Source organism: Platalea leucorodia (assembly GCF_965183815.1).
Source record: "Platalea leucorodia genome assembly, chromosome: 4".
NCBI lineage: Eukaryota > Metazoa > Chordata > Aves > Pelecaniformes > Threskiornithidae > Platalea > Platalea leucorodia.
The window spans coordinates 5,613,134-5,628,892 of NC_138826.1; the positions used below are offsets into that span (position 1 = coordinate 5,613,134).

The 15,759-nt window shown below is 46.7% G+C and overlaps 1 protein-coding gene across 1 annotated transcript; it reads right to left on the bottom strand.

Moving 5' to 3' along the window:
* Positions 1-70: 70 nt before the first annotated feature.
* LOC309588916 (scavenger receptor cysteine-rich domain-containing protein DMBT1-like) lies at positions 71-6,992 on the bottom strand (the record flags this gene model as incomplete). The annotated part of the gene is given in 6 exon segments (XM_082308727.1): positions 71-519; positions 1,079-1,427; positions 1,915-2,261; positions 3,451-3,675; positions 4,540-4,932; positions 6,488-6,992. Coding segments are annotated over 6 exon segments (2,268 nt in total).
* Between the last annotated feature and the right edge of the window lie 8,767 nt (positions 6,993-15,759).

Here is a 15,759-nt window from a genome sequence, read left to right on the forward strand (position 1 = left end):
GGTTTTCTCCTCCAGGCACTGGGGCTGTTGGTGCCACCCTGTCACGTGGGTGCTGGAGAGCTTGGGGGTCTCAGCAGGGTGGTCTTTCATGGTGGGAGCAACAAAACCCACAATCTTTGAACACATCTCCAACACATACCGAGTGGCGGCCAACAAGGGCCACTTTTGGACAGCGGACTGGAATGTAGGAAGGAAAAGCAACGGTACCTGAGCACACAACACCAGCATCTTCATGGTGGCCACAGTTGTGGACGCCCCAACCACTGTGGCTGCACTGAAAGAGGGAGGACTCCCTCCCTGTGCAGCGCACATCGTCCATGTAGATGTTGCCAGTGCCTTGGCCAAAGTGGGCACTTGATGGTGCAGAAACAGCGAAGCCGCATCCCAGCTGCCTGCACACGACCTCGGCATCGTTCAGGTCCCAGCCGTCATCACAGACAGTGCCCCGGCTCCCGTACTGGTAAATCTCCACGCGCCCCTCGCACCGGTTCCTGCCGTTCACCAGGCTCAGGGAGGCACCTTGGGAAGGATGAGACGGGGAAAACATGGGAAAACCCTCTGGCACGCAGGCACCTTCGCTCGCCGGGGCATTGGCAATGCTCTACGAGTTTCAGACCTCGAGGACTGTCACCTTCTGCTGAGTTAGGCTGTGCATTTCCCTGGCTCTGCTCGCCCATGGAGAAGACCAGACCCCACCCTGGGACCCACTACCTGCTCCCGCCAAAAGCATTGCCCATAAAGACCATGAGAAATTCAGACCCACCTGGAGGAACGGATGCCGTGAAGCTGGCCTCGGTCGTGGCAGTGGCATCTGTTAGGGGAGGAAGAGAAAGAAGGCAGTGAAGACCCTGTGGATGGAGGAGCACGACCAGGTTTTCTCCTCCAGGCACTGGGGCTGTTGGTGCCACCCTGTCATGTGGGCGCTGGAGAGCTTGGGGGTCTCAGCAGGGTGGTCTTCCATGGTGGGAGCAACAAAACCCACAATCTTTGAACACGTCTCCAACACATACCGAGTGGCGGCCAACAAGGGCCACTTTTGGACAGCAGACTGGAATTCAGGAAGGAAAAGCAACGGTACCTGAGCACACAACACCAGCATCTTCCTGGTGGCCACAGTTGTGGACGCCCCAACCACGGTGGCTGCACTGAAAGAGGGAGGACTCCCTCCCTGTGCAGTGCACATCGTCCATGTAGATGTTGCCAGTGCCTTGGCCAAAGTGGGCACTTGATGGTGCAGAAAGAGCGAAGCCGCATCCCAGCTGCCTGCACACGACCTCGGCATCGTTCAGGTCCCAGCCGTCATCACAGACAGTGCCCCGGCTCCCGTACCGGTAAATCTCCACGCGCCCCTCGCACCGGTTCCTGCCGTTCACCAGGCTCAGGGAGGCACCTTGGAAAGGAGGAGACGGGGAAAACATGGGAAAACCCTCTGGCACGCAGGCACCTTCTCTCGCCGGGGCATTGGCAATGCTCTACGAGTTTCAGGCCAGCAGGACTGTCACCTTCTGCTGAGTTAGGCGGTGCGTTTCCCTGGCTCTGCTCGCCCATGGAGAAGACCAGACCCCACCCTGGGAGCCACTACCTGCTCCCGCCAAAAGCATTGCCCAAAAAACCCATGAGAAATTCAGACCCACCTGGAGGAACGGATGCCGTGAAGCTGGCCTCGGTCGTGGCGGTGGCATCTGTTAGGGGAGGAAGAGAAAGAAGGCAGTGAAGACCCTGTGGATGGAGGAGCACGACGGGGTTTTCTCCTCCAGGCACTGGGGCTGTTGGTGCCACCCTGTCACGTGGGCGCTGGAGAGCTTGGGGGTCTCAGCAGGGTGGTCTTCCATGGTGGGAGCAACAAAACCCACAATCTTTGAACACGTCTCCAACACATACCGAGTGGCGGCCAACAAGGGCCACTTTTGGACAGCGGACTGGAATGTAGGAAGGAAAAGCAACGGTACCTGAGCACACAACACCAGCATCTTCATGGTGGCCACAGTTGTGGATGCCCCAACCACGGTGGCTGCACTGAAAGAGGGAGGACTCATTCCCTGTGCAGCGCACATCGTCCATGTAGATGTTGCCAGTGCCTTGGCCAAAGTGGGCACTTGATGGTGCAGAAACAGCGAAGCCGCATCCCAGCTGCCTGCACACGACCTCGGCATCGTTCAGGTCCCAGCCGTCATCACAGACAGTGCCCCGGCTCCCGTACTGGTAAATCTCCACGCGCCCCTCGCACTGGTTCCTGCCGTTCACCAGGCTCAGGGAGGCACCTTGGGAAGGAGGAGACGGGGAAAACATGGGAAAACCCTCTGGCATGCAGGCACCTTCTCTCGCCGGGGCATTGGCAATGCTCTACGAGTTTCAGACCTCGAGGACTGTCACCTTCCGCTGAGTTAGGCTGTGCGTTTCCCTGGCTCTGCTCGCCCATGGAGAAGACCAGACCCCATCCTGTGCTTAATTAGGCTGTGCACCAGGTCAGGGTCCCTGCAGCCCAGTCCCCACAGTCCCCTCTTCCCCGGCTGTTTTGGGGATTTGGCTGCGGTGACCGTGGGATGGGGCAGTGCAGACCCGAATATAGCAAGGGAGGTCAGAGGCTGAGGAAAGACTCCAGCTGGGTGGAGGGCAGATGCACCACGTGTAGGGACCTGTTAGGGTGTCTGTGGGCGCTGCCTGGGGGCAGAGATGCTTGGGGCATGGGGGCATTTGCAGAAAAACCTTTTGTACACCGTGTGTTTGGCCCGTCCCCTGAGGGGGCCACTCATGTACCCTGGATATGTTATGGGCAGAGGGGAGCAGCAGTCCCGCACTAGGTAGGCACAGGCCAGCATGTCCCCCGCCTCTTCTCTCATGTTTGGCTGGGGCTTGCTGCAAGGCTGTGAATGAGCTGGGTGGCCATGAATTACTTGTTGTGTATGGCGATTCAGCAAGAGAGGTTGAATGTGCAGCTGCAAGGAAGAAGATGGAGTGAATAAAAGGGCAGTAAATGCAGCAGGCTTGTGGTAATGGACGTGGCAATGTCAACAGCAATGGCAATAGCTATGGCAACGGGCATGGAAATGCAAGGCTGGAGCACTAATGGGTGAAGAGACCTTTCCTCCTGGCTCTTTCCTGCCATTCCTCCTCCAGACACCAGCCTGATGTGTTCCCAGTGCTGTCCCTTCTTCCCCATGCTGCAATCCCGCAAGCCTGTTCTTTGCCAATGCACCGAGCACCCATACCTATGATCATGGACAGCCTGCTGTGCCCTCTGTGTGCAAAAACGGGGCTTTTGCACGACACGTGCTTCCAGCACCAGGCTGCAAAAGCCCCCAACCTCGCTGCTCCGCTCCAGCTCTACCGAGGGAGGTAAGCATGGCTGCTCCCAAGGGAGGGCACCAAAACCCGCCTGGTGTCATCTGTGGGAAAGCCGATGGCCTCTGGTGGCCATGCAGGTGCACAGATGACACTAGTTTCCTCTACGTGTCACGTCCTGCCATGTCCTGCAGTTGTGCATGCCCCAGATGTTGTGCTTGCACGTCTGGAGGGAGGGCTCATCACCGTGGCACTGCTTGTTGTCCAGGAAGATGGGCCCAGAGCCGAGGCCAAAGTGCGCACTGCCCAGGGTGGCCATGGGCTGGCCACAGCCCAGATGCCGACACACCATCTGGGCATCACTCAGGTCCCATGAGTCGTCGCACACTGTCCCTCAGCTGCTGCTGTTATACAACTCCACGAGGCCCTCACAGTCTTTCCTCCCACCAGACAGCCACAGGTGGGCGCGTGGGGTGAGGCACACGGGTTAGGGTCCCTCCAGCCTGGCACCCTACGGTCCCCAGATGGGCTCCTACAGCAGGGAGCCTGCACGGTTGCTGCAAGGCCAAGGATGGGTCTGGTGGGCGCAAATTATCTGTTGAATACAGCCAGTCTATGGTGGGCACTGAACATACGGATGCAAGAAAGAATTTGGCGTCAATGAAAAAGGCTCTGAATACAATCAGTGCATGTCATGCACCCCAAATTAGCCTGTCTTCAAGGAGCCCCTGTCCTATGGCACTTCACATCATGCAGAGGTCTTTCATTCAATTGAAATGACCATCGTGACTTCTCTGTTTCACACAGCCATCTGCTCCCCGGGCAGAAGCCACGTGCCTGTGGAGGTCTAACTTGCATTACAAAATATTTGATGCAGCATCTCTCTCTTTTTCCAGTCACATCCCAAATCCCAGAGCACGTCTAGGAAATAGCTATGTTACTACCTGTGCAGGAACTGGAGGGGTGAAGGCAGAACGATCCCCTGTCACAATTCCCCCAGTTGCAATGAGAGGAAATCCCAACCTGAACAGTTTCCTTCACCAGCAATGGCTACAGAGGTCCTGGCCCCAAGCCTCAGCCCCCACAGCTTACCACCTCTTCTCCATGCTCTGTTTGAATCCTCACTGTGGACTTGGGTGCTAGGAATGGCATAAGTGGAGTGGCCCAAGGATAGGAGACTCCCTCCAGTGCAATCAGGTCTGGGAAGGGAGATCAGAGGCACTAAGGAGATCAGTGAGTGACAGTGGAGTGGGTTACCTGGTGTGCTCCCCTCTGCTGTGGTAGTCATTGTTGCTGTGGTGGCTGTCTCTGATAGGGTGGTCGTCTCCGCTGTGGAGGTCATTGGCACTTTGGTGGTCGTCTCCGCTGTGGAGGTCATTGGCACTTTGGTGGTCGTCTCCGCTGTGGAGGTCATTGGCACTTTGGTGGTCATCTCCAGTAGGGAGGTTGTCTCCTCTAAGGATGTTGCTGGCACTGTGCTGGTTGTATCTACCGGGGTCATCGTCTCCGCTGTGGGGTTTGTTAATGCTGTGGTGGTCATATCTGCTAGAGAGGTCATTGGTGTTGTGGCAGTTGTCTCCTCTATGGAGGTCGTCTCCACTATGGAGGTTGTCGCTGGTGCTGAGTTTGTTGGCACTGTGGAGGTCTTTCCTGTGAATACAGAAGAAAAACAGCACACACATGAGTACCGTGCTTGTGCAATAGGTACATCTGTATGTTAGCTACAAACCCAGTTCCTCAAAAATGAAGTGAAATCATGACAAATTACTCTGATGGCATACTCCATCTTGACTGGGGTCAACAGAGAGAATGGAGGTGGGTAACAGCTAGTTGAAAATTTTTCTTGAAAGTGGTATTTCCAGATGGTGACAGCAGAGAAAGGTACTGATGTGGCACTTGTTCCCAGCCACAGGACACCATGGCCCAGGCATGGCCGGAGGTTGGCCTCTACAGGCTCCTGCCATGGACCCAGGAACCATAAGGTTGCTGGCCACAGCAGGGCTTGGACATATCACCATCATGGACACCCTTCTGCAGAGGCTCCGGTCATCCCTGGGAGCAGCCCGGGCAGTGGTCTTGGGGTGGTGCTCAGTGCAAGGCCAGGAGTGGATCAGGCCAGCATCAATTACCTGTTGAATATGGCCAGTCTGTCGTAGGCACTGGAGCTACAAAGGCAAGCAAGAAATAAATGGCACTTAAAAAGACACTGAACACAGCACGCATATGGTAATAAAGGTATCGGAGCAAGTTTTGTTCTTTTCTTCCAAGTGCAAAGCACTGATGTAGCTAGCATTTTCTGCTAGCATGAATTCAGCTCTCTATGCTCTTCCTCTGAGGGAAAGTGGAAAACTGCAATATATATAAAACACCTGAACAATCTGTTGTCAATCATGTCTCAGTTCATAACGATCTGTTGTTAATACAGGAGAAAATAACATACAAATGAACTACCTTTTCTTAAAAAGTAAGGGGAAAGTTAAATCAGAAAACAGCAAGGCAACAGAGTACTCAAAATGGATGGATATTTGTAAAGGAAAATAATATTAATGGACCTAAACTTGAAGGAAAACTTGAAAAATACAGAAAAAATGCAAAATGAGTTGTCAGCTATGGCAGTTTGGGTTGTGACTGTGAAATTATTATTGCCCATAATGAACGCATTAAGGTTGGAGATAAGAGGATGAGTTTCACCTAGCCCCCTTCCTCCCTGATGAACATTGCCTACCAGACATAGCTTTGCCTCTAATTTCTACTTGTTTCCTTGCTCTCTTTGTCACTGCTGAGTTATTAGACAGAAGGAAAGTTCTGCATATTGCAATGCATATCTGATCCTTGGGGTTTTTAGTTGCTTTGCAGGGAGTGAGCAATCACAGTTTGTATACTACCCTAGTGAGAAAAACATGAGTCCATGCTGGCTCTGCAGGGTCAGCGGAGTGAAAAGAAAGGGCTGTTGGAAGATCAGACTCCGCTTCCTGAGAACAGGCCTTTTCAAAGGGAGTGTGTCCTTCCACAGGTAGATAGAAAACTCTTCATAATAAAGCAGAAAGAAAGATTAGACATATATCTGGTATAACTTTCCACCATATGTCTTGAATGAATGAAATGTTATCTCAGGAGGAGAATACCTGCATACTCCTATGCTGACACAAGTATGTTGAGTGCAGTTTATAGCAAAAGTATTTAGAAAAGAAAAATGTGACAGCACCTGAACAGACAGCACCAGCATCTTCATAGTGGGCACAGTTGTGTGTCTTCCATCCACGGTGATTACAATGCGACAAGGAGACCTCATTTCCACTGCACTTCACATCATCCAGCAGGATGTCCCCTGAGCCTTGCCCAAAGAAAGCGCTTCCTACAGCTGCCACGGCCTGGCCACATCCCAGCTGCCTGCACACAACCTGGACATCGGAAATGTCCCAGAGATCATCACAAACTGTCCCCCACCGTCCTTCGTAATAGAGCTCAACGCGACCTTCACATCTGTGCCTTCCATTCACCAGCTGGAGACGGGTCGCTTTGGGAGAGATGGAATTGAGCACACAGTCAGAAAAATAAACTGGAAGTGACCTTAAGAAATCATCTATTCTGTCCTCTTGCCGCCTCGTTCCTAGTAGGTGCTTGCCTAGCCCAATATTAAATGCCTGTGAGGACAGAGGTGATACATACGTGTCTTCTTCCTCTCCTCCAGATGTCAAAATCAGTTGCATATATTTTATGCAAAATTTCAGAAAATTTAGACAGCAGGCTGAGCACAAACACTTTCAGCAAGAAAGGAAATTCTTTAATAATAAGAAAAATGTAATAGGAAAGCAAAGGAGAGAAAATAAATTTCAATATCTGAATGAAATCTAAGTAGAACTGTATTAAGAAAATATCACTTCATTAATAGGAAGAATATGGCATGTCTTAAGAACACATTTAATGTTTATGTATTTCTTTTATTCATTAAAGAACAAGGAGACCTCGCAATTTGCATAGAATCCTACTGGAATTTAGGATGTACAGCACAGCTTTCCTGCCATCAACCTGTGTCTTACCAGAAACATATATGTGTAGCATTTCTACGTGATGTACAAAGCCTCTGCTGACCTGGGTGCAGGGGGGAAAGCAGAGCAGTGGCTCAAGCAGAGCACCAAGGCTTCAAGGACACAGTAAGATGCAGCTTGGACAGTCAAGACCATGGCTTTTTCCTAAACATGCTCATGGGGCTGCTACAGTGCTGCCATATAAAAATTACCAGGCAGATAAATTGCAATTCATGAGATATTATACACTACTGAAGGACAACAAGCAGTGCATTACTTTGTGTAAAATGATGTCAGAATTAGGCCAAATGAATCCTTCCCCAAAACTACAGGATTTTACAGAAAACAAAAGCCATTCTTTATATTTTCCCTGGTTTATGCAATTTAACTAGAATTTCTCTTCTTCCTCTAAAATTTTTATGAGAATTTTAAGGACTTAGAGTCTACCCATCACAACAAAATCTTGTAGTTTTTAAGAGTAATTTTAGTGGAAGGATTCCACTAAGTGTTCAACAAAATGGACAATGCTCTCAATGGGATTATAAAAATTTCAATAGGAATCCAGTGGCTTTATTTATTATATGCCAGTAAAATGTTATTAGAGTTTGAAATAAAGAAATACCTAATAACCTATCACATATACATCTGATTACTGCATTCACTCAGGTAAAGCCCATCTGCTTTCCAGTTTGAGTTAGCTTGTTTAGACATTCTGCAGTGAACAGTATGAAAATCCTGATCTTAGAGATCTATTTTTGGTGAAGTTTATTAAAGACTTTACCACTAAGTGTAAGTGAGCAAATAAATGTTGTAACTTAAGATGCACAGTATTTACACTTTGGAAATCAAAACATGCACTCTGCACTTGTTATACTTTGCATTTCTGCCAAATACCTGTTTAGCTTGTTATTAAACGCAGAATAAGTCATCCAAAGCAAAAGAAATCTGAGAAGTTAACAGCTCCAGGATTTCTTCACTGCATCTAATTCTTTGTTGTTGGACTAGAAGAACATCAAGACAGTGTTCAAACTAAATCTGTCCCTATTTGTATGCATTTGACTGGCAGTTCAAAGGGAGAAGCTACAAAAGTGCCTCTTGACTTATATCTGATTTGTTTCTTCAAATATCTACTTGGACACGCACATTTTTGAACCACACTCATAGGACTTTTGAGAGGTGAAACCGCAAACCTGGCAAAAAGTCAGAGTGGGATTAGGAAATGAAAACTGATCTAAACCAGTTTTATTTGCTTTCATTCAGGGTCTGTCATCACTGTGAGAGCAAAACCATCAGCTGGGCATGTAATTAGATAGGTTGTGTCCTGCATCACACTTTGGTGTCAAAAAGACAAGAGCTTGTGATTATACAAATATAGCATTTACTCTGACCCAGGAGGCAGAGGCAGGGGCTGGGGAACGAAGCCAAGAGCAGAGAGAAGAACTGGAGCAGCAAGAGCAAGATGGTTTATCACCAGGCAGGCAGAGGACAGATGAAGAAAAATGGATGAGGTGGATGATCGCAATATAAATTATCATAGTGATGCTTAAATAACTAGTTAGAAAAATAATCTGCAATTATTCTAGGATATACATAGAACTATTTAGCTCAAAGTCACCTAAGTCACTTAGGAGATAGATAGAAAATAACCATGTAAGGAAAAAGACAATGACAAAAAAAAAAGTTGAACTAAAAGCGTTTCATGTCTTTCATTATTTTTAGATGTCCCTCGTTTATCCACAGTGCTAGATTATGAAAACTAACTTCTTGTTATATCTCATTAAATTGTACAGAAGATCAAGAAGAATCAAATAATACAAGAAATATTAAATATATACCATAGGTATGTGTACTTATACTCTGGAATAAATATACATTTAAAAAAAATAAATAAATTCTTCCGTAATTCTTAGATCAAATTTCTGGAACTGGATGAATGGCTCATTCATAACATGCTCACAGACACAATTATCACAATGATACAAAGCACTACCCTGTGAGAGCAAAATGAACTCCACTAAATGGTTTAAATCATTCTTATAATTTACTATGATGATTAGTTCATAATTTTAGTAGAACAAAACTGTGCTATCTCTTTCATCGGATTTCCCCTTTAATCTTTTGCCCAAACCGATACCAGCATGAATGTGATTTCTATTTGCGGAATCAACAGAAAGGACCCGAAACTGTCTTTATATATTTTTTTATGTGCCCTGGAACAAATCTAAATGCTTTACCTGATCTGGCCTCCAGAACTGCTGGACCTAACAAGAGTAGCCATGTCAAAATCATAGTGGTTCCCATCTCATCAAGTGCTGTTGATAGAAAGGACCGTCAGAATATATAGCCTCTATTTCTGAAGGGGAGTGGCTCTATAGGTTTCTCTTTCTACAGGAGAACAATAAAACAATCACAGTCCTATGATCTGAAATAAAAATATGTTTGATTTGTTATTCAAGATTTTGTAACTTCCTGGGTTTTGCAGAAAGATATCTCAAGAAAAACATTTTCCACTGCCTGGAAGGAAATATTTGTGCTACTATAGGTTTCATAATCATCTCATTGTACAAAGAAAATGAGCTCCTATCCAAAGATACCTTTCAATTCTGGCTGATGAATTTCAGGATTTTTCTTTTATGGGGAGATTCCTTGGCAGGTCTGGGGAAGGTAGTGGACTCTTGAATTGTAAAAGGGTTTCCTCCAGTAAAATAATAAAAGAGCTTCATAACTTGATCCCAACTAGTGAGGCGAGTCTCCCTGGGGAGCCATTAATTTCTTACAGGTTTGGCATACTCAGATAAAATAAGGTAAGATGTGGTGGCCCTGTTGAAATATGATTGGAGGGATCTCTGAACATAGCCCACCAGAACTGTGGCTGTTGCTGAATGCAAGATAATTGAGAGACACTTAATCGAGACAGTTGCATCCTATCAAAATTGCTAGCTCCACCACACCATCAATTCCTCTGCCATCAGCAGCAGAGCCAACAACAAGAAGGTTAAGGTAGGAGGTGGCTGCAACCTCTTGGTGGGTGCAGGAACCACTGGAGAGGCAATGTGGTGGAGAGGTGAGGAAAGGAAAGGAGGCAATCAGTGAAAATCTGATAAATTTGTAAAAAAAAATCTGTAAATCTGAGGAAAGAGAGTTGGAGTGGCAGCAAGAGGACCTGACTCAAGAGAGGTGTGAAATACTGCTTGCTAGTTTCCTTGCTTGAGGGCCACAGCCATAAGCGGAGGGGAGCTTGTACCATACTGTGTAAGTGATAACTTTGCCTCAACATGCAGGTAATTTGCTCCAGATAATTAAGGAGAGAGACTGAGCCAAGCCTTGTAAGCAAATCACTATGAGATACCTGAAGAACCTTGCGGCTGAAGTCAACACCTCCATTCCTTTTTAGTACTTTTAAGTTCAAGTGAAAACTCTATTCACTTAGAGACAGTTTGATTGCAAGAAAGTGTCAAGAGAATTAGGGCCAGCTGATAACTTTTTGTGAAAACTGTGCAGAAAAAACAGTGGATTTCATGCATAGTTAAGTAAATTACATAGTTGTCGTGGTTTAACCCCAGCCAGCAACTGAGCCCCACACAGCCGCTCGCTCACTCACTCCCCACCAGTGGGATGGGGGAGAGAATCAGAAGGGTAAAAGGGAGAAAACTCATGGGTTGAGATAAGAACAGTTTAATAATTGAAGTAAAATAAATTAGAACAGTTAAATAGGCAAAGCAAAAACGGTGCACGCAAACAAAGCAAGGCAAGGAATTCATTCACTACTTCCCATCGGCAGGCAGGTGTTCAGCCATCCCCAGGAAAGCAGGGCTCCATCACGCGTAACAGCTACTTGGGAAGACAAACGCCATCATGCCCAACGTCCCCCCTTCCTTCTTCTTCCCCCAGCTTATATACTGGGCATGACGCCATACGGTATGGGATAGCCCTGTGGCCAGTCTGGGTCAGCCCCCCTGGCTGTGCCCCCTCCCAGCTTCTTGTGCACCCGGCAGAGCAGGGGAAGCTGAAAAGTCCTTGACCAGCGTGAGCGCCACTTAGCACCTATTTAGCAACAGCTTAGCACTACTTAGCAAGAGCCAAAGCATCAGTGTATCCTCGACATTGTTCTCATCCTAAACCCAAAACACAGCCCCACACCGGCTACCAAGACGAAAGTTAACTCTATCCCAGCTGAAACCAGGACAGAAGTTAAGTTTATTCTAAATTTTCCTTTGATCCTTTGAACCACCAAATGGGGAGAAGAATGTTCAGATTTTATTAAGAATCTTTCTTAATATATTTCTTGTTTAATTTTGCATAGTGACAATTACAGCTGCGTCATACTTCGAAGAATGAATCCAAAGCTTTTCCACAACATGAAATAATGCTTAATTCTCATTCATTACTCTCAAAGTGGTTACTCTCCTGTGTTTCTGTGTTTTAACCACTTAATGAGAAAAGGCTGATAACCATCCCAGCACTGAAGAGCCAGGATATTGTTCTTCATCTGATTCATGGCTTGGATGGCATTATCAGGAGTTAACATTTGTGGCACAATTGTTGCCATATACAAATTTATTGTCTCTAGGAGCAGTCATCAAGGATGAAGACTGAAGTCCAGGAGCCCAAGGGAAAAATTACTTAGAAGGTCTTTCCACAAAGGCCAGCATTATTGGAATGGAAGAAGGAAGTGCAAAGCAGAAGAGGCCAAAGATAATGTTGGAAGCCTTGAAAGTGAACATTGAGAAGGGTAAATATGTTTCTGCTTTATACAAACAACCACATTCACACATGAATGAGGAAATGTACGCAACACCTGGTATTCACTTTTCATATTCTTCTGATTTTGACATCTTGGCAAGAAGCAGAAAAAATTCAGTATAGTTGACTGACGAATCAAACACTGCAACCAGTGACGCAAGAGTAAGTGATGGATAGCAATTCTTCTCCAAACTCTTGTAATAACTGAAAAGGGTGGGGAGGTAGGGGAACACGGAAGTGATTCCCAGATAGTTCAAGTGAAAAAAAACATATCCAACTGTCCAGGTAAATGAACAACACTGATTAATTAATTCTTCACTACATTCTTTACTAATTAATTCTTTACTACAAACTTCAAAGACCTAGGTATTTCTAGAGATCTTGATCATCAGACAATCTCTGCAGAGTAAGAATAGGTAAATGTTATGTCCTGATTAATTTGAATTAATTAATTAATACAAATAACATACAGCACGTGTTTTCATCCTTCCCATTGGCTAGGCAAGTCTCTTGCAGTAATACATTTTTGCTCTCTAGGACTTCTTCTGGCAGCTTGAAGTGTTTCTCTGCACATTACTCTGCGAAAGAAGCTCCACTGAGCTTTGAAAACACTTTTTCTTCTGCTGATTATTGTTAGGAGACATTTCCAGACATACTGGCTTTTGTGAGGTCCAAATGACAACCACTGAAAGGACATAGAAGATTAATCAGCTTTCATCCATAACTGTAAGAAAGTATCTAGACTGGAATGAGGGTATCCACAGACTTCTGGACAAAGAAACGATAGTCTGAATCCATGCATTAAGATGCAATGAGGAAGCTTAGTCTAATTTATTGGGTTCCTTGATGGCCTCTTGGGCTCTGTTGCATGTGTCATGTGAAGAACGTCATTGTAAATCAATTTGCATTTGTTTAATGGTGAGGATGCAAGTGGATCAGAACTGTCTGCCACTGAGTCAAATCCACTGGATTTATTGGCAGAAGCTTTACTGAATGTAGTGGGGCAGGAGGTGGGAAGGAAGGTTCTTGGCAGAGACACCATTCACCAGGCATACGTACTTTAGAGCATGGTCTTTTCCTCATCACCAAATCCAGTTTTCTCGAATCCTGCATTTCTATAATACTTGAGGATCAAGAAAGGTGGCAGGAACCAAGGAGGATGATTCTGAGACACCAACTACTTGAAGAGTTTAACAGTGTTTTCTACAGCAACATTTAATATGGAAACCACTGAACTAGGTACTTCACCCCATGCAAAGCTACAGGCTTGGGGAGGAGTGGTTTAAGAGCTGCCTGGCAGAAAAGGACCTGGGGGTGCTGGTTGACAGCCACCTGAATGTGAGCCAGCAGTGTGCCCAGGTGGCCAAGAGGGCCAATGGCATCCTGGCTTGTATCAGCAATGGTGTGGCCAGCAGGACCAGGGAGGTGATGGTGCCCCTGTACTCGGCACTGGTGAGGCTGCACCTCGAATCCTGTGTTCAGCTTTGGGCCCCTCACTCCAAGAAGGACATCGAGGTGCTGGAGCGTGTCCAAAGAAGGGCAACGAAGCTGGTGAAGGGTCTAGAGAACAAGTCTTATGAGGAGTGGCTGAGGGAGCTGGGGTTGTTTAGTTTGGAGAAGAGGAGGCTGAGGGGAGACCTTATCGCTCTCTAAAACTGCCTGAAAGGGGGCTGGAGCCAGGTGGGGGTTGGTCTCTTCTCCCCAGTAACAAGTGATGGGATGAGAGGAAACGGCCTCAAGTTGCGCCAGGGGAAGTTTAGGTTGGATATTAGGAAAAACTTCTTCACTGAAAGGGTTGTCAGGCCCTGGCCCAGGCTGCCCAGGGAAGTGGTGGAGTCCCCATCCCTGGAGGTATTTAAAAGACGGGTAGACGTGGTTCTTGAGGACATGGTTTAGGGGTGGACTTGGCAGTGATAGGTTAATGGTTGGGCTTGATGATCTTAAGGGTCTTTTCCAACCTTAATGATTCTATGATTCTACCTTGCATTCTGATGCAACCTTGGTATACGTCCATCTGGGATTCCTGACAGATACAGCATGGGAAGACTCAGGTCTGAACAGTACAGGCATGTTACAGATTGGAGGTACCAACATCCTAGGTTTAGGATCCTTCTGCTTGTCTCATCACAATAATATTCAGAGGCTAGGAGAAGTAGAAAAAGCTATGCTCTGAAAAATGTTGGGGTAGACACACTGCAGCAGCAAGGCCACAGCAGGAGCAGGGGCAGGAGAGAAAACAGCAGGCCTGGGAAGAGCAGAGGGGAAGGTCCTCTTCTAGAGAGGTAGGAAAACTCAGGTCCAGGAAAGTCTTCACTGCGCTGAGCAGGTCGCTGGATTCCTCCAAACCTGGGCAATCTCTCATCCACACAACAGGACTAGATGAAAGGCAGGTCGGCCTCCTGGATTGCTCTGCCCTTCAAAGGTGGGCAGAGAGGAGGGGAGGACCCTCCTCAATCCTCGTTCCTCATGTGTGGGCAACAAAATTGACTTCCACATTCTGTGGAATGTGGCCAGTGCCTCCTTGTGCGGTCCCTTCTCCACAGCACGGAGACTTGATGAGAGGCCTGCTGGAGTCACCAGTGAAAGTCACCTGCAGCTTGTAGGAAGAAATGGTACAGGCTGTAACGATGATTCCCACCAGAGCTACCTCCGTCCTTCTTGTAAGGTCAGGATGTCGCCCTAGAGTACAGCTCACCTTCCTTGCACGTCACTACGTCTCTGGCTCACCCCATAGTACATTATACTCTTCCTAACAAACGTTCCTCTTTCACAGCTGGCTAGAAAACAGGAAGGTCTGAAGAGGAGCATTTCTCAATCAAACACCAGTGACCTTTCCACCTGTAGTAAGTGGCTTCTTCGAAACAGATTCTTCCTTTATTGTTTTTATTTTGTTTTCATGTGGGGACAGGAGACAGGTCACACTTCCTTATGGCAACTTACGTGCATTCTCTCTACCCGCCCCATTACCAGGCTAGAAATGCGTAAGAACAAGAACACAAGCATTGCTTGGTTAAGTCACTTTGTCAGAAACCACGTTATCCAACCTGATAATGCGTTAGCTGGGAGTTCAGACACATAGGCAGTATGTTTGCAAGTACACAAAAAGAAGTATTGCTCAAAAAACATTTTCTTTCCTGTTTTTTTTAATTGCACATTTACATAACAGATTTGATTATATTTGTCCTCTATTCAAAATCTTATAAATGGACTACATTTTCTCAGACTAACATGTAACTGTGAAGAACCATACCCCCCAAAATAAGGAACACTGTACAGGAGCAATTCCTATGTGCAGCTCCTGTGCATTTTTGCTTATGGCTCATTACCGAGATATTTTTAATGCAAAGAAATGTATTTCTTGGACTACTTTCCAGAGTATCTCATGGTGCCACACAGCTGTTTTATCTGCATATCAGCAATGGCAAAATAAGTCAGTTCTTCTTTCTCAAGTCACCTAAATCAGTCTTCTCAGACAGACACTCAACCAGGAGCTCAACTGAGATGCTCTGACATGTCCAGCATTGAAGATGGTAGCTTATTTGGATGTTGGGATGGAAGAATCAACCTTTTTTTAGACCTTAGGTGTATGTGGATGTGAGGATTTTAAAGCCAGGCTCCTTTATAAGTTCAGTTTATGGTAACACCAGGTTTTACCTTTAGTACAGTACATTTTTCAAACAAGATCTGAATGGTGGCATAGTCAAGT